Here is a 17742-nt window from a genome sequence, read left to right as displayed (position 1 = left end):
TCGGACCTCAACTCCCAAATCTCAAGGTTGAACCTTCAACGCGACTGCGGCGTCTTCAACTTTCCACCTTATTTTTCCCCCCAACCTTTTTGCTGGGGAGTGGACACGGCTGAAAGATTGAGGCGCCCGTATCAATCATCAAACCCTCTTCAAATTGTCGATTTCCTCCCCCGTTCGCAGTTGCGATTTCTCCAACTTCCCCCGTTGCACTTTCGCCTTCGCAAACCCAACCAAAGCAGAGTTCACGACACGCTATCCATCGCGCATTGCTACATCGATCATTTTCAAGGGGCCCGCAAGGTCTCTGATTCCAAAGACACCAAAGTTTTGCTGGAAAAGTTTGTCGCTAGCCTCCATCATGAACGTCCAGCAGGGACAAGGCCAGCCTGGCGCTGCTCAGCCGCCCCAACCGCAGCCGATGCGCATCCCAATGTATCGACCAGAGCAGATGCGGAGCCTGGAGATTTTGAGCGAAACCGACAAAGAAAAGTACGAGCGCGGTCTACGAGGGCTATGGGATACGATGGAGAAGAACCCCCCGGATTCGACTGCCCATAAAACAGCAAAAGCAAAGATCTCCGAGTTCTCTCGCATGGTCTTTAGCAAGGTCGCCAACATGCGTCGAAACCAAAGTCAAGCAGCTCAGTCTGGCCAAGGCCAACAAAACACGCAACAGGCCAACCAAGCAGCCCTTGCCGCGCAACAGCGAGCCAATATGGCACAACCAGTTGCCAGACCTGGAAATCCGAACGTCGCTGCCACGCCCGCGGCCCCAGGCCAGCCGCGCCCAGCCCCTTCCGCACCTATCGCCGGACAGGTATCTCAGCAAATCCTTAATATGGCCAACGCTCTCGTGATCAACCCGCCGCCCGACATTGCAGGAGATGCCGAAAAGGCAAACAGATACAGACAGGAGTTCCGAGCCAGATATATCAAGGCTCTCCTCATGATGGATGGTCAACAGAAGAAGATGCAATCATTGTCATTGATGGCCAAGGAACGCACCCAAAAGGGTCAGCCACTTACCCCCGAGGAATCTGCCAAGTACACTAGCGAGACGGACGCAGCAAGAAAGATTTTCAACGATGCGAAGCGCTTCGCAGAGTCTCTCAAGGCTCAGGCTTTGCGAGGACAGCTCGACGGTGCTGGTGCTGGTGTTGGTGCTGCACCACCAGCTGGCCCTTCTGCTGCTCAAGGCCCAACTGGGCAACCAGTTCGTCCCCAACCAAACACCGCCAGCGGCAATCCCATACAGGCAGCAACCGCTTCAGTCAGAGAAGCCATAGGAGCCGCCAAAAATGCGTCTTCAAGTGCCGGCCTCCAAGTAACCACACCAAACACTTCGGGCCCAACGGCCCAAGCACCTCAGGCCATAGCACCTCCAGTACAAACCCCAACTGCACCCGTCCCGCCATCTCAACCCCCAGTGAAGCTCGAAGCCGGATCTCAGCAACACCATCCGCCTCCCGTCAACACCGCCCTAGCTGCGCAAACGGCGGCGGGATCTGCGGCAGGAACTCCTACACCACATTCGGCTCGTGCTCAACCAGCACAAGCGGCTACACCCACCACAGCTGGCCCCCCTGGTGGTCCGGCCCGACCTCTAACACACCAAGGCGCACTTGCGCTGGCCAATAAGTCAACCCATTCTGTGCCTACCCTTGGCCAGCAAGGCCACGCTGGCCCGGTATCTGCTAGTACCCCAGGTTCGGCTGGTATCGCAAACACGCCACAGGCCGTTCATTCGCACGCACACCCCCAACAGATTGGCGCGCAACATCCCAGTGGAGCTGTCCACGTCCCCAAGATGCCGATCCCCAAGGTATTGCCCGAAAGGGCCCAGCAGATTCCGCAGCCCGTCGCCACTGGTGGTGGTGTCAGCGCTGGCCGTCCTACATTAGGCAATGGCCTTGGAACTGCCGGCGGCACCATGAACCAGCCTGTCATTCAGAAGAACCCAGTTTTCACTTTTGAAGCAGAGGGCGAGCACATCTTGGACAAGAAGAAGCTCAACGAACTTGTTCGCCAGTGCTGCGGCGGAGGACCCCCAGGCCAAGATGGCAACTATCTGACCCCAGATGTTGAAGAGGTGTGTGGCTTTCCTTTACGCAAGATTTTCCAACCAGAAGTAGGCTCTTTGTTTTTTATTACGGTAACTAACAACCCATCTTAGAGCTGCCAGCAAGTCGCGGACAATTTCTTGGATAATGTCATCAACACGTCCTGTCGACTTGCTAAGGAGCGAGGTTCCAAGGTTCTTGAGATCCGAGATATCCAACTCGTGCTCGAGCGCGTTTACAACATTCGAATCCCTGGTTATACCTCGGATGAGCTTCGAACAGTCCGCAAGCCACAGCCTAGCAATGCCTGGTTGTCAAAGATTAGTGCCGTCCAAGCTGCCAAGGTCACCAGAGGCGATAATTAGGAGGATCGTCCCGAGGCCGTGGCTGCCGCAATCCGCGATGATAATCAAGGCAAGACGAAAGGCCCCATCATCAACAGAAATCATGGCATGGCGTTTGCAAGATCCAGACCGATTGGCGCGGTGCAAAGCCGCGAGTCGGTCAGAAATGGTACCCCTCGAACAGATGCGAAGTCGGTTTGGGGCAGTTACGATCTGTCTTTGCTTGCTCCCAACCACAACGTCTCGCAGTCTTTGAGCGCAACGAGCCGGGAGATCAAACGCCAAATCTCCAGCATGGCCACTGTTGGAAATCGTCAACATCCCCTCAAGGTTTCAAGAAAGCTGGGATTCGAAAAGCATGGGCTTAATCTGGACGGCGCCAGCCTCGAGTTCGATCGAATAGCGCCAGGTTCTTCCAAATTCGCTCCGCGCTCACGGATCAACGGTTATCAGATATCCAAGGACACCGAAGCATTGCATCACAACAAGGAGGCCGATCAGAGCCATACAATGTCTGAAGAGTCCGACGAAGAGTAGGCTGGATGTCGCTGATTGTCTCGTATTCATTAGACACATCGCATTTGTATTTTATTTTGCCAGCTACTCTGGCCTTTGCAAACAGTTTCAAGACGTCCCTCGCTTTGACTCGTGGCACTACGAAAAGTCAACAAGGCGGGGGATTGCATACGGGTTGCCATGTGAACATCTTTCGGCAAAAGTAAAGGCGTTGTGTGTTCGGTTTCTGCTTTTAATCAGGGGGGAGGGCATGAGGTCAGAGAATACCCAGGGAGATCAGATACGTGCGCGAATGATAACGAATCCATCAATATCTCTCGAGCTTTCATAAATCAAAAACAAAGTAATGATGTGATTGGATTTTGTTGATGATATTTTGTTATGACAATCGCATACGCTTCAAAAGCTACCTTGTACACTCAACTGTTGTATCAGAATTACATATATAGTCCATAATCGACATAATACAGTTGTGATGGTACTCTGAGTAATATTTCAAACCTCTTGGTTGCTGATTTGAGTTTGCCGGACGAGATGCAATATCAAAAAGACAGTGGCCTTGGAAGTACTATTAAGCGACGACAGTGAAAGCTGTTCCCCGTTGTTGCCCAATAGAATAAGAAAAGGGCTTGCTCGGAGATATGCTGTCATATTTCTTTAGAGATACGACTGTATAGAAAAGACTGAGGGGAAGAAAAAAGTAGTGCATTTATGTTGGTCATTTTGAATATGTCATTGCTGATCTAGGCGGAGAGGTTGAATCTAGCGTCTCGTTGCTTCATTCATATGCAAAGACGGGAATCGAGGCAAGATACACAAGTTGCATTGTTTCTCCTAATACTTATTTTGTCTATTATTGGCATTATGTGTACATTAAGGTATATGGTTGAAGATATTTTCAACTATAATAGAAATTGGAGGGTACGCTCGTACACAACTCCTTGCCTGCCTACAGTCAATCAATGTCCCGCTTTCAATAATTCGACATCCAAACAAGCCGTCAGGGCTCCCATAATCAACAGGCAGTCAAGGCAGCATTGCAAACGTCAGTGGGCCCACTCTTTTAGCTGCGGCTGCTGACTTGGGCTCCACGCGCCGGCACTTTGGCGGGAGAGGTACAAGAGCGCTACTTGATGTCTGTGTATAGATTCACCAGCAGCTCGAGTACTACCTGCCCACGTTGAAAAGTATTGCAGATTTGGAGCCTGTCCTGTTCTGGACTAGAGTTATCTATGAGCTTCTGCTCTTTTGCGCCAGGATTCAAGCAGAAACAAGCCAAAAACACGCGCTGTAATTGTAGCAGTAGAGGGGAGCCTGTGAGCTCTCCCTTTACAGCGTTTGACGCCTAGTGCATTCAGTAAGCAGAGGGAGCTCACTGCATGCTGTACTGTCATTTAGGAACTACAGGTACTCTTGCTTCCCACCTGATTGTCCCTCGTTTGGCAAGCAACTTGTACCATCATCCAAACACCAGGATCTTGCTATAAGCTTACAGAAGAGGCCAAAACAAAAATTGCTAATCTGTTTGATAAAATCCCTAAATTTTTTGCTTTTGGTCTATGCCACTGCGATCATCCTTAGGAACATCTTTGCAGGTGCTCCGAGACAAAGTAGTCTGGTACAAGTCGCCCACCCAAATAGAGATCCACCCAGCACGCGATCGAGGGCCGCCTTAGCAAGCAGCCCAGCCCAGCCCAAGCAAGCAAGCAAGCAGTGAGCACAGCTGGCAAAGCTCGCCCCAATTTCTGCAGGGCCAGTACTGGCACGCTTGTCTGGTGACTGGTACCAACACTGCGACTACACACTACTTACGACGGACCACCAGACCTATCTACGACGAACGACGCTTGCACTTGACGTTCATCCATCATCACCTCCCACTTCTCCGCTTATCAAACTTACCATCTGCACCTTCATTTCAAACCCGCGATCCCATTGAACATCTTTCCCCCACGCTCTCGGCCAATCTCCTCACAGCTGCCGACACCATGCCCAGCAAAACACCGAACCGCAACGGCAAGCCCGTTGAGAACGGCGTCAATAGGAACAAGGATGTTGAAATGACAGATGAGAAGTCGGCCACCAAGGGCGGTAAGGCTAAGAAGGGCGCCAAGGAGGGTGAGGACATGACAGTCGTTGTGCCTCCATCGAAAAACAACAAGCAGTCAAACACAACACCTGCCGCTGACGCCGATGGGGACGTTGCCATGGATGAGGAGGACAAGTCTGAGGAGCTCGAGGTCAAGGTAGACCCCGTCACCCAAGCCATCATAGGTATGTGCACCAAAGCTTCCCACGTTGCTGTGCTGCTCACCTTGCCCTCATCCGGCGTCAATGTGCTCTTTCTAACCCAGTGTGCCCAACAGATATCAAGAGCAACTTCGCCCTGCTTGACCGGGCCGTGACCTTGTTTGATGCTAGATTTACACTGCGAGCGCTGCGATCCATCTCATCCTTGCGTAAACGCCTCACTCCCGATATCATTGCACAAGCCATTGCCGAATCCTTCCCCGCTGCTTCACCGTCGGCGAGCGTTGCAAAACAGTTGTTGGCTGCTGTCGGCAAGCAGGATGTTGCCCTCGGCCGCCAGTCCGGTCCGGAGATGGAGATTGACAGCGAATCCAAGGCATCCACCAAGAACGGCAGCAAGAAGGACAAGGAGAGCAAAGATTTGATTCCTGAAGTCGACATCTTCCTGGGTATTCTTATCCAGGTCCATCTGTTCGACACCAAGCAGTACCAACAGGGTGCCAATTTCTCCAACTACCTCTCAGAGCGCATCCACTCCCTCAACCGACGGACTCTCGATTCACTGTCTGCCAAGGTGTACTTTTACTACTCCCTGTTCTGTGAACAGCTAGCTCCGCTGCCGCCGTCTCCTCAGTCTCCCATTGTCTCGATCCGGCCCATTCTGCTGGCGGCACTCCGGACTGCCGTCCTGCGCAAGGATGTTGACACACAGGCCTCGGTCATCGTCCTCCTCCTCCGCAGCTACCTTCTGACCTCGCACATTTCTCAGGCCGACCTCCTTGTCTCTCACGCGCAGTTCCCCGAGAACGCTGCCAACAATCAGGTCGCACGATACCTTTACTACCTGGGCCGAATTCGCGCCATCCAACTGCGATACACCGAAGCGCATGAGCATCTAACGGCTGCCACTCGCAAGGCCCCCGCTAGCTCTTGCGCCCTTGGTTTCTCCCAAACTGCCACGAAGCTCTTGCTGGTAGTAGAGCTGCTGATGGGTGATATTCCGGAAAGAGCCACATTCCGTGCCGCCAATATGGAGCAAGCCCTGCACCCCTACTTCCTGCTCGTTCAGGCCGTTCGCGTTGGAAATCTTGAGGATTTTGAGACCACCATTGCCGACCATGCCGAGGCATTCCGCCGAGACGGCACATACACCCTGATCTTGCGTCTCCGCCAGAACGTGATCAAGACTGGTATCCGAATGATGAGTCTGAGCTATAGCCGAATTTCCCTTCGCGATATTTGCATTCGACTACACCTCGGTAGTGAGGAGAGCGCCGAATATATCGTGGCAAAGGCAATCAGGGATGGTGTTATTGAGGCTACGCTGGATCGGGAGCGAGGTTTCATGAAGAGCAAGGAAGTCGGCGATGTATATGCCACACGGGAGCCGGGCGAGGCTTTCCACGACCGTATTCGTGCTTGTCTCACCCTACATGACGAGAGCGTCAAGGTATGTGCCATTCAAACACAGGTAAAAGCACCGACTAATTTTTACTCCCCGCAGGCTATGCGATTCCCCATGAACCAGCACCGCCTTGAGCTTAAAAATGCACAGGAAGCACGAGAACGCGAGCGTGAAATGGCCAAGGAGATCCAAGAGGGCGACCTGGATGAAGATGACCTCGGTGGTGATTTTGAAGGCATGTAAGGCCTACACAAATTACTCACCTCGGTCTGTGTATTTCTGGAAATGGCAAGGCAACTATGCCCGGTCTTGCCTCTAATTCTTCTGGCTGGTCTGCAAGGACTTGGTCCAGAAAAATGGTACTCAACGAGGACGCTGGCAGAGACAGACATGGAGTCTAAGGAAAGCGAGAACGCTTTGGGGGTAATTGGGGCTGCGTTATACAGCATGAATATTGGACCCCTCTGTATTATCTTGTTTTTGCAGCACACTGTACCTACGCAGGCGTCATGATCCAGAGCGACGGCTACAGGATGGATGAGCTGCGTGAAACTCGCGCTGATCATTCGTAACATGGTCATCATTCGTTGCCGCTGCCTTGACAATTTAGAAGCTGCTTTTCTTGTTGAGCACTGCCTGTTCCTCGACCATGTATTGCGTGTATGCTCTTATTGCCATGTTGGTGTCGGACAAGTACCACTGTAAACGATTCGTCCTGTAGTCTCTTCCATCGTATCGAGCGTGCGACGGGATGTATTACTATTGCACATGAAGACTTTAAGAGAACCGGAATACTGTAATGCCTGGCCCACGATGCATACATATATACTCAGACTGTAAACGTCATGTCTTGCGCTTCTTGTCCTAGTTACCAGTTAGGCAAGACTTGATCTTCTCTGTCCTCAGTGGTAATTACACTGTCACAATGACCCGTGAGCAGGGCGATGCTATCTATACATCATCAAGGTAGCCATCAAGGTAGTTAGTCGCCAAGGTAGTCATACATATCTCGTTCAGGCAGCATCTTTTGCCTTGTGGCCAAGAGTATGACAAGCGAATCAGGAGAGGGGTGTCTGATGGCAGTGCACAAGACCCCGCAGACTCATAATTCGTGGGGGTCGCACCGAGAGCAGTTGAAGAAGTGCTGCTTTGATCTAGAATTCATCAAGTGGCAAAGCCCTTCAGCCTCGAGTGTCTGCCTGGGCAAGAATAGCGATATTGGGTTTTCGGGCCTTGATATTTTCTTTATTCGGGAACCTTGTTTCTGCCTTGGCTTTTGGCCATCCTCTCTCTCACTTGCCTTGGTGTCCAATAGAAATACTCCCACAGCCTGTTCGCTGTCTTGCTTGCCAACATTGCACTTGCTACATTACAATCACTAATCGACTAGAGGTACCCATACCTTACAATGGCATCAGCTCATCGAAATAATCATTCAGGTCCGCTCCGAGACAACCATGGGAGCAGCACCGCCACCGGTGCCGGCGAGAGCGTCGACACCAAGCTCTACTTTGCCTACGGCTCCAATCTGTCGTCGACCCAAATGGCCCGGCGCTGCCCCGGCGCAACAGCCGTCGGTCTGGCCCATCTGTCTGGCTGGGACTGGATCATCAACGAGCGGCATTACGCCAATGTAGTCCGGCGGCAGCAGCAACAGCAGGCGACAGAGAAGAGCAAGATACTAAAAGAAGAGAAGGATCCCGGCGTTTATGGCGTACTGTACCGTCTGCCGCCCGCGGACGAAAAGGAACTGGATCTGTGCGAGGGCGTGCCCTGGGCGTATCAAAAAGTCATGTTGGAGGTCCTTTTGGTTTCGACTCCTCGCAAAGACACAGTAGACCAAGGAGAACCAGAAACCCCAGACGGAGATCAAAGCGGAAACTATGGTCAAATAACGGCGGCGAATGAGGCGGGAGAAATGGTCTCGGCCCTCGTCTATGTCGATTCCAACAACGTGCGGCCCGCTGCCCCCATGCCCGAGTACGTCGACAGAATGAGCCGCGGGGTGCGGGAGGCTCACGGCGCGTGGGGGTTCCCCGAGTGGTTCGCGGACCGGGTCATGAAGAAATACATTCCTGGGCTGAAGTGGAATTAGTACCATCGCAGCAAGATCAAACAAGGGAATTGGGCACATGTTTAAACAGTGGTCCTCATACTCCAGAACCCGATATTCCTCCCCCCCTTGTTTGCTTTCCTGAGTTCTTTCTGTGGGGAGACAAATAAAAACACTCTTTTTACGAAACGATATCGGGATACTCCTGGTTCAGCTGGCTATAGGTAGGCGGTATGAGGAGATAGGGAGATCGGGATCAGCGGGTATAACGCTTAGAACGCGGAAAGAACGCTTGGAGCGCCTGAGCCGCCTAACACGCTTCGGCTCTTCGGTCTTTGCCTGCAGGTTTGCTGAGTGGTAGAAAAGGAAAGAGGCAGCGATCTCATCTTGTGCCAAGCCTGGGTGACTCAACCATAATATACCTTGCAGGCCAGAATGATTGTCCCGTCCTTTTGATAGAATCCCGTGGTTCTCCTACACTTAGGCTGGCTGACACGATCTAGCGTCTGTTCGAGGTTGTGTTCTTATCGAAAATTCTTCGTACGAACTTCGCGCGATATCTCACATGGGCAACAAAAGTTAAACACTGCATTACACAAAGGAGTTTTGCAATAAGGACCGTGTGCCTGATGGGATTCAGATCCTTTCATAGTACTGACGAGTAATGTTGTTCAGGCTGTAGCCATTGGTGGAGTCCTATGGAATATACTGATCAGAATTTTTACAAACATTGACCAGTTTCCCCGGCGGCGTTTAATTAGTCTTTGGCAACCAGTCAACCAACCTCTACCTGCAGTGCCTAGAGGCAAGAACAGTATGCAAAAAAACACATCTGCTCCACTAGACTCGCAAAATATGACGTCGGCTAGAACGTATCGAGTCTGTTTTCATGAATTCAGTGTCATTGCCGTGCCATATCCAGGCCCGGCGTGCCCAGCGGGACAACGCGGGCCCAACGAGAACCACTCCACAGCGGAGCACGATAAGTCTAGAGATAGGGCGAATTTCTAATCAAACAGGGGATATTCTGTGCCGGAAATGTTTTATTTTTCTTTTCCTTTGCTTACCTGCCTTGGCCACCAAGTTGGCTTCCAAGGCCGTATTCGGCGGTCTTCTCATATAAAGTGTGACCCTTGCTGCTCCTGGTCATCACTCCATCACCTCCGCTCCGCCTTTGATCTGACGACAAAAGGGTTTGGTCTGCTCTGAATTTAACGGCTTCGCCAGGGAAAGAAGTCAAGGGATTGATTCACAAGGGATAACAAGACACCCAGGCAAGATGCAGTCCTACCTTCAATCCCGGCGCATCGGTCTCGCTGTGCAAGCACAGATTGAACGAGGCCGCGATAGAGCAGCACTGATAACACGTAATAGTGGCCTAGTGCAGCCGCAACAGCAGCACAATGGCGATGGAGCCATCACTGGGCAGGAATCTCAACCTGCGGCACTGTTTGAGGAGAAGACGGAATCGATAGAAGGCTTTCAGCGGCCAGAGGGCGATGTTGAACGCCAAATTTCTTCGAGATCTTCCACATCGAGCAGTACTGGTGACGAGGATGAAGATCCAGGCACGGCCGCCTACAGAACTCAAACAGCGACGACTCAGTATAGTGCCCGCGGGGCCCTCGGCCACTCTCTCACGGGCATTCACGCCCGCGACCGGGCCACGCACGAAGGAAAGGGGTCCAAAGTTTTCGTCGTCGGCTGGGAAGGCCCTGATGATCCGGCAAACCCCAGGAATTGGACAGTCACCAAGCGAGTCTGCTGTACACTGCAAATCAGCTTGATTGCAGGAGCTGTCGGTTGTGCCAGTGGTATTGATGCTACCATCTTACCCCAGGCTGCGGCTGATCTGGGAGTTAGCGATGTGGCAGAGAGTTTGGCAACTGGTAAGTTGCTCATCCTACCACTTGTACTGGCTTCCGGAGTGTGATTATCAGGGCATTTGAGTGGTTGTCATGCGCCAAAGAAACTGACACATGAATAGGCATGTATCTTCTGGGACAAGGCCTTGGCGGCCTCATTGCTGGGCCCTTTTCCGAAACCTTTGGACGGAATTATGTATATGCAGGGTCCATGATCATCTTCATGTTATGGATCATGGCGTCCGGTTTGGCACCCAACTTTGGCGCCCAGATTGTTTTCCGATTCTTTGCTGGCTTGGCTGCATCGACGCCACTGGTGTGCTCGGGCGGTTCAGTGTCGGATATGTACAACAGTCTCGAAAAGACGTGGGGTTTCCCATTGTACGCGATTGCTGCCTTTGGCGGTCCCATGCTTGGTGCTGTCATGGGTGCGTATATCGGCCCAAGCCCACTGGTCTCCTGGCGGTGGACCGAGTGGACGACAATGATCTTGGCTGGACTAATCGTAGTACTGGTCCTCTTGTTCATGCCCGAGACGTACGCCCCTCTTATCCTCCAGTGGAAGGCTGAACACCTTCGTCGACTCACTGGCGACGACCGATACCGATCCGCGCACGAAATTGTCGATGCTACGCTGTTTAGCCGACTCAAGATTAGCATGTCACGGCCCTTCCTCTTCTTGCCTGAGCCCATTGTTGTGGCCATGACGCTATACCTATCCGTTGTCTATATCGTGCTCTTCACGTTCCTGATCGGCTGGCCGTGGATCTTTGAGTATCCTTATGAGATTGGCCAGGGACTGAGCAACATCATATTCATTGCCATGTTTGTCGGCTTGCAGTTCACTTTCATCCTGATACCGATCATCTACCGCATAACGATCAAACACGTCAAGAGGGCAGAAGCCCAAGGCGGAGATGGCAGTCAGTTCGACCCCGAGGTTCGTCTTTGGTATGCCATGCTTGGTTCCGCTATTGCCATCCCAGTCTCTCTCTTTTGGATGGGCTGGACGTCGAATAAGAACATCTCGATCTGGTCACCCATCCTTGCCGTGTGTCTCTTCGGATACGGCGTCATGGGTATATTCATCTGTGCATACATGTACATCATCGATAGTTACGAGATGTATTCGGCGTCTGCGTTGACTTTTGTTTCGTTGGTGCGCTACGTGTGCGCTGGCGGAATGACAGTGGTCGGAATTCCGTTCTACAAGAACATGGGAACTGCATACACGCTCACCATCCTGGCTTGCATCTCCTGTCTGCTGGCTCCCATTCCGTATGTTCTCTTCAAGTGGGGCCATCTGCTCAGGAAGAGAAGTAAATACGCATCATCAAAGGACATCTAAGGCGCACATGCAAAGACAATTCGTCTAGAACGATCAGAACCTTTGCCGAAATGCCGCGCCATAATTGGCGAGGCCTTAGGAAATTTTTTGCATGGCTTTAGCGTCAGAGTTTCGGATGGTCGATAGATGGATGCGTCGAGATTGTGTCCAGTCAATGCCGACTCTCGTACCCAGGTTGATGGCGAGGATATAGTCCCAATTGTCGGGTTTTCAATAGTCGCGACAGTAGCAGAATCTTGCGGCTTGTTCTTCTGTACTGTTCTGGTATGGTTTCTCTTAGTCATAGGCTGGGTTGTGGCGGATTAGGTCTGGGTTGTAAACATTTTGGATGTCTTGGATAGAGCTGAGGACGCCATAAGGCGCCGCCGTCGGAATTTTTGTTTTTAGCGTTGTGCCTGAACTATCAGGTGACTGGATTGGATCATCAATACGAAATTAATGGTTGAAAGACAAAATACGAAATAATAGCCAGATGCCTTTCGAGTTGTGTCCGGGGTACTTGGGGGGTGACAAGGGAACAACTTGACAGATTGCTTGGCAGCCAAGGTGAGGAGCCAGCGAATTTGGCGGAGTGGAATTTTGGAGTACCCAAGGCGGGCCGAGGCCACAACAACGGAATGGCATCTCACGGCGGCACTAAGCCGAGCAACCTGGAGCTGTACCTGCGTATGGTGCCAGGCGAGGATTCAGGGTGGCTGCAGCTCGCTCCATGGGTGTTGCTACATTAGCTTTGGGCGTGACTGCTTGGGGGGTGTTGTGATTATCTTTTTAACCCCTGATCGTCATTTCGTTGCTTGCTGGCTAATTGAATGACATGAATACATACTACTTGAGACAAGACGGTGTTTAGTAGGCAGTGGAATTTCGATGCGAAAATAGTGTTTGTCTCTTGCCCCGGGGTTCGGGAATGATGCTAGGGAATAAGGGAAATTGAGAGGCAAGGCAACGAAACTGGTCCCAAGGGAAGCTTCATCTGAACGTTTGCACAGTTGGCAGGCTGCGAGAAATTATGCCGCATGCGCTCATAGCATAATTTAATATCCAATCTCCATGGAAGGTGATGGCAGACGACGACGGGAATACCTGCTTCCTTCGCGTTTGTGGTGGGTGGCCGTGACGCACAATGACGGAATAGAGCACTACTTGTGAAAATATCAAACATTTGAAGTGAGCCGAGTGAGTACTACAGTGGATGAGAGTACTCCAAGGCGGGTAGAGATTGGCGCGCGAGAGGAGAATTCATGCTCTCGATCAAACATGAATTTTTGTCTTTGCACTGCCTCCTCGCTCAACATAACTGGGCAAAACTGGAGCTTGCTGGAGCGAAACCAGCCAGGCTTTGCCAAGGCGGGTGTTTCTACACAGTAAAGATTGGTGAGTTTGGGGACCGCTGACACGGATAATTCGGAAACGCCAAACCGTTCCAAGAAATAATTGTGCCCATCGTCTTGCCCTCTTGTGCCCAAGCGCCTCGATCGCAGTTGGCTTTCAGACGCTACTCAGGCACATGGGCCCTGGAATGTCCACCGAAAAGACTCAGAAGCCCCATTAAACAAGCAAGCGAGAAAGGAAGCTTTCAAGGAGCCTTAAAAGTGTTGCCTATTTTAGTGGGAAATCTGTAGCATCCTCTTTGTTCCAGACGGGCTAGCGCTCATCAAATGCCCTCTTCTGACTGGTTCCTTTGCTGCTGACCCCTGTAGCCCATCCACCCTACAGCGGTCCATCTCGCTGGAAATACGGGGGGCCCCTTCTAAGCTCGTACTCCGAATCTGGCTATGCTGCCGGTCGTTGCCTCAATAATACCAATCAGCTAATGTGATGTAGTTGTTGCATACCTACCTGTAGAACCAGATCAGGATCGAGCGAGTCGATACTTATGTGGGTAGGGAAATAACACGAGATTGGAGAAAGAGGCACAGCGCAGCAGAGCACAGAAGAGTACCAGTCGCATCACTATTCGCTCACACCTACCAACGTTAGAGCAAAGGATTGCCCGCGCTTCCTTCCCTCCATCCCACCATCCATCCCTCCCTTCCTCTAGTAGGTGGTAGACTACCGATCAATTGACCAACCGTGACACCCAATTAATTATTCGCGTCTGTCAGCATTTCTCACCTACCTTGGGGAGAGACTTTTCTTTTCCTCTCACACATTCTTTCCTTCCTTTCACTCAATCATTGTTTGCGTTGGAGGAAACAACAAACCCGCCCCGGTTCCATTATTCAACCACTTCTGCTTCTGGCAGCGTTTTCTTGCTTCAAGTCATTCGTTTTCTTCCCACTTTCACTTTTTTGGGCCCTGCAAAACCCTCCTCCCCAACTATCCCACCATGAAGGGCTTCTCTGCCGCCTCTGGCTTGGCCATTGGCGCATCGCTCTTCTCGGGTGCATTCGCTGCAGACGCTGCCTGGCAAACCATCCCGTCCATCACTGCTGTCGGCCAGCACTTTTTCTACAGTAACAATGGCACGCAATTGTAAGTCATCACTATTCGCTGCGATGCCATGTCTGTTGAATACTACCTGGATGCTCTCTTTGGTCATGCACTATCATTTATACTTCAGGTAACTGACTAAACCACTATCAGCTTGCTCAAGGGAGTTGCCTATCAAGAAAACTTCTCGCCAAACGGCACCAGCAACAATGACAATGTTCAATACAAGGACCCTCTTGCCGATGGTTCTTCCTGCGCTCGAGATATTCCTTTTATGAAGCAGATCTTCACCAACGTCATCCGAGTCTACGCCATCGACCCTACGGCGGATCACGATGACTGCATGCAGCAGCTCGCCGAGAACGACATCTATGTCGTTGCTGATCTATCACAGCCCGGCGAGTCCATCAACAGTAACGAACCCGAGTGGAACGTGCCGCTCTACACTCGATACACTAGCGTTGTCGACGCGCTCAGCAAGTATCAAAACGTCATTGGTTTCTTTGCTGGCAATGAGGTCATCAGTGCCGGTAACCAGACTGCCGCTGCCGCCTTTGTCAAGGCTGCCGTCAGAGACACCAAGTCCTATATCAAGTCCATGAACTACCGCGACTCTCTCGGCGTTGGATACGCTACTGCCGATGTGCCCGGACGAGATCAGCTGGCCGCATACTTTGCCTGCGAACCAGATGACACGACCTCTTCCAGCATCGACTTCTGGGGCTACAACGTCTACTCGTGGTGCGGAGACAGCAACTATGTCAGCTCCAGCTACAATGAGCGCGTCGACTTCTTCAGCGACTACCCTGTCCCCGTCTTCTTTGCCGAGTACGGTTGTATTGAAGGCATCCCGTCGCCAGATGAGCGTCCCTTTACTGAGGTGGAAGTGCTCTATGGCAACATGACTGAAGTCTTCTCTGGCGGTATTGTCTACCAGTGGTTCTGGTCTGAGAATGAGTATGGACTCATCTCTCTCGATGGCAACACCGTCTCTACCAAGGCCGACTACAACTCGCTCTCGTCTCAGCTTGCCAAGGTGACACCCAGCCTGACCCAGTCGGCCGACTACACCCCCTCCAACAAGGCACCTGCTTGCCCTACCACTGGTAGTGTTGCTGCAGATGTCACCTGGGTTCCTCAGTCCTCGCCCCTTCCTCCCAACGTCAACCCGCAGCTCTGCTCGTGCGAGGAGGCTGCTTTTGGCTGTGCTGTCTCTACGGACGATGAGGACTCCTATGCCAAGGCGTTTGCCTTTATTTGCGGTGAGGATGATGGTAAATACTGCGACGCCATTGCACACAATGCTTCCACCGGAACATATGGCGCTATCAGCGGCTGTGACCCCAAGGTCCAACTAGGCTTTGTCGCCAACCAGTACTACCTGGCTCAAAACTCCGACAAGCAGGCCTGCGACTTCAACGGTGTTGCCAAGGTGCAGGGTGCTTCCACTGCCAGCTCCTGTTCTGCCCTGCTTGCATCAGCTGGAACGGATGGTCTTGGCAGTGTTGCTAGTCCCACTGGCCAGCAAGGCACTGCCGCTGCTAGCTCGTCGAGTGTGGGTGTACCTGGCTTCAACACTCCGGGTCTGTTTGGATTTGGAAACGCCTTCTTTGTTGCGTATATTGTTGCCATGGTTGTTTCCGGAGTCGGTATGATTGTGCTGTAGATTGATAGTCTAGCTAGGGGCATCAGGATGTATTTTCTTGGAGTTATGCCAAAGGATACCTGCGCTTGAAGTTTGAGCCGAAGACCATTTCGGAGAGCATCACTTTACCGCTCGACCAAGAGCCATTGTTTGAGTATTTAGACTAGCGTCTTTGACAGACAGGACATAATGGATATGGGTTGAAAATCAGTAGTGTTGAAATTTGTGGTAACATGGTGACATTTTTTTATGTTGCAATTAACCAACGGCTTCATGACCAAGGCACCCCTGAGAAGAGTTATCACAGGGAGATTTGTGTTACACAATCGCTATTTGTCCCCGCGGTGGAGACACTCTACGACCCCTCTCAGACGAATATGACGACACGGAAACATTTGAACTCGTGTTCAAACAACAAATCGAGAATAGAGAAGTCGAAAATAAAACACAAGACTCACTCGATTCACCCAGTATTGACAGTCAAAATGACGGGCTCCATTGGCGTGGCTATAATTGGAAGTGGTAGGATTTCCATCTCATACAATTCGACTTCTGCACCCAAAAGCATCCCCACGCTAAATGATCAACAGGCATCTTTGTGAGGGAACAGCATCTCCCAGCAGTTCAGAAATCCGAGGACCTGGAACTCAAGGCAATTTACTCTCGCTCTCTCAAATCTGCCCAGAGCGTTTCAGAAGGCCTCTCGGGAGTATCTCTATACAGCAATGACAGCCAAGAGGGATACGCCGACTTGCTGAAGCGTGACGATATTGTCGCCGTTATCATCGCGCTCCCCATTCCATCACAGCCCGACTTTATCAAGCAGGCACTCGATGCTGGCAAGCATGTCCTGGCCGAGAAGCCACTCGCCAAGGATGTCGAGACGGCCAGGCAGCTCATGGACCACTATCGTGGGCTCAAGGGGCAGGCAACCTTTGGCGTCGCCGAGCAGTTCCGTTACCTGAACTCGTATTTGCATGGCGCTTCTGAGATCGCCAAGCTTGGCCGCGTCCTGGGCTGCCAGCTGCGCCTACACTTTACTGTCAATCTCGGGACCAAGGTTAGTAATCGCTGCTGTTTAGTTCCGCTATTGGCATGTCTTTGAGAGTATGACTCAGACAAAGCTTTATGGGCTTCCCAATTTCTGTCAATTCACTCTGGGGTTGACTCCTTTATGACCCAAAATGAGCAATGACTAAGACCTGTGCTCCTCCCAACAGTATATTGAAACTCCCTGGCGCAAGACTCCTGAATTCTCTGGAGGTTTCCTTTTAGATGGCGGGGTTCACCAGATTGCAGCTCTGCGGTTGATGCTCAAGGGCGGTGGCGTCAAGGTCCAGAAAGTATCGGCTTTTACGACGCAGCTGCGCGAGTGGCTCCCGCCTGTCGATACGGTAGACGCAACACTATTGCTGGATTCAGGCGCCACGGGCTTTCTGAGCATGAGCTTTGGCTCGTCGTTTGACGATGCCGAAATTGCCGTGGCCTGCGAGCGCGGCACCGTCAGCGTCGACCGCAACGGCAACGTCACGGTGCGGGCGGCGGGCGAAAAGGAGGCCGCGACGGTCCACAAGCCCAACGAGGAGGGCGGCGTCGCGACCGAGGTCTGGGCCTGGGCGCGGAGCATCAAGAATGGCAAGCCCGACGCGGAGCAATCCCCCGAGGAGGCGCTGGCGGATCTCGAGATGCTGGAGGCATTGTTGAAGAGTGGAGAGCAGGGGGGCGCGCCTGTTCAGTTGAGTTTGCAGATTTGAGGAGGCTAGTGGGGTTCCTTTTCGTGCTTGTTGAGAGGAAACGGTTCAAAAAAGAAATGATGATGTTGC

At 52.0% G+C, this 17742-nt stretch overlaps 7 protein-coding genes across 7 annotated transcripts; all 7 read left to right on the top strand.

Moving 5' to 3' along the window:
• Positions 1–358: 358 nt before the first annotated feature.
• On the top strand, positions 359–2425 carry PFICI_12338 (uncharacterized protein; the record flags this gene model as incomplete). The annotated part of the gene is made up of 2 exons (XM_007840919.1): positions 359–2089; positions 2174–2425. The coding sequence occupies 2 exons, from the start codon at positions 359–361 to the stop codon at positions 2423–2425; spliced, it is 1983 nt and encodes a 660-aa protein (XP_007839110.1).
• An 87-nt stretch (positions 2426–2512) lies between these two features.
• Positions 2513–2941, top strand: PFICI_12337 (uncharacterized protein; the record flags this gene model as incomplete). Its single annotated transcript, XM_007840918.1, has 1 exon — positions 2513–2941. The coding sequence occupies one exon, from the start codon at positions 2513–2515 to the stop codon at positions 2939–2941; it is 429 nt and encodes a 142-aa protein (XP_007839109.1).
• Positions 2942–4908: 1967 nt separating this feature from the next.
• PFICI_12336 (uncharacterized protein) lies at positions 4909–6818 on the top strand (the record flags this gene model as incomplete). Its single annotated transcript, XM_007840917.1, has 3 exons — positions 4909–5194; positions 5287–6620; positions 6675–6818. 3 exons carry the CDS (start codon positions 4909–4911, stop codon positions 6816–6818), a joined length of 1764 nt encoding a protein of 587 aa, XP_007839108.1.
• Positions 6819–7983: 1165 nt separating this feature from the next.
• PFICI_12335 (uncharacterized protein) lies at positions 7984–8670 on the top strand (the record flags this gene model as incomplete). The annotated part of the gene is made up of 1 exon (XM_007840916.1): positions 7984–8670. The coding sequence occupies one exon, from the start codon at positions 7984–7986 to the stop codon at positions 8668–8670; it is 687 nt and encodes a 228-aa protein (XP_007839107.1).
• A 1237-nt stretch (positions 8671–9907) lies between these two features.
• PFICI_12334 (uncharacterized protein) lies at positions 9908–11841 on the top strand (the record flags this gene model as incomplete). Its single annotated transcript, XM_007840915.1, has 2 exons — positions 9908–10517; positions 10616–11841. The coding sequence occupies 2 exons, from the start codon at positions 9908–9910 to the stop codon at positions 11839–11841; spliced, it is 1836 nt and encodes a 611-aa protein (XP_007839106.1).
• A 2329-nt stretch (positions 11842–14170) lies between these two features.
• On the top strand, positions 14171–15940 carry PFICI_12333 (uncharacterized protein; the record flags this gene model as incomplete). The annotated part of the gene is made up of 2 exons (XM_007840914.1): positions 14171–14316; positions 14428–15940. 2 exons carry the CDS (start codon positions 14171–14173, stop codon positions 15938–15940), a joined length of 1659 nt encoding a protein of 552 aa, XP_007839105.1.
• A 464-nt stretch (positions 15941–16404) lies between these two features.
• Positions 16405–17673, top strand: PFICI_12332 (uncharacterized protein; the record flags this gene model as incomplete). The annotated part of the gene is made up of 3 exons (XM_007840913.1): positions 16405–16441; positions 16510–16979; positions 17140–17673. 3 exons carry the CDS (start codon positions 16405–16407, stop codon positions 17671–17673), a joined length of 1041 nt encoding a protein of 346 aa, XP_007839104.1.
• Positions 17674–17742: the final 69 nt, after the last annotated feature.

Source organism: Pestalotiopsis fici (genome assembly GCF_000516985.1).
Source record: "Pestalotiopsis fici W106-1 unplaced genomic scaffold PFICI_Scf_10, whole genome shotgun sequence".
Taxonomy (NCBI): Eukaryota; Fungi; Ascomycota; class Sordariomycetes; order Amphisphaeriales; family Sporocadaceae; genus Pestalotiopsis; species Pestalotiopsis fici.
The sequence above is the reverse complement of the archived record's forward strand: the minus strand, read 5'-3'. Positions and strand labels throughout refer to the sequence as shown.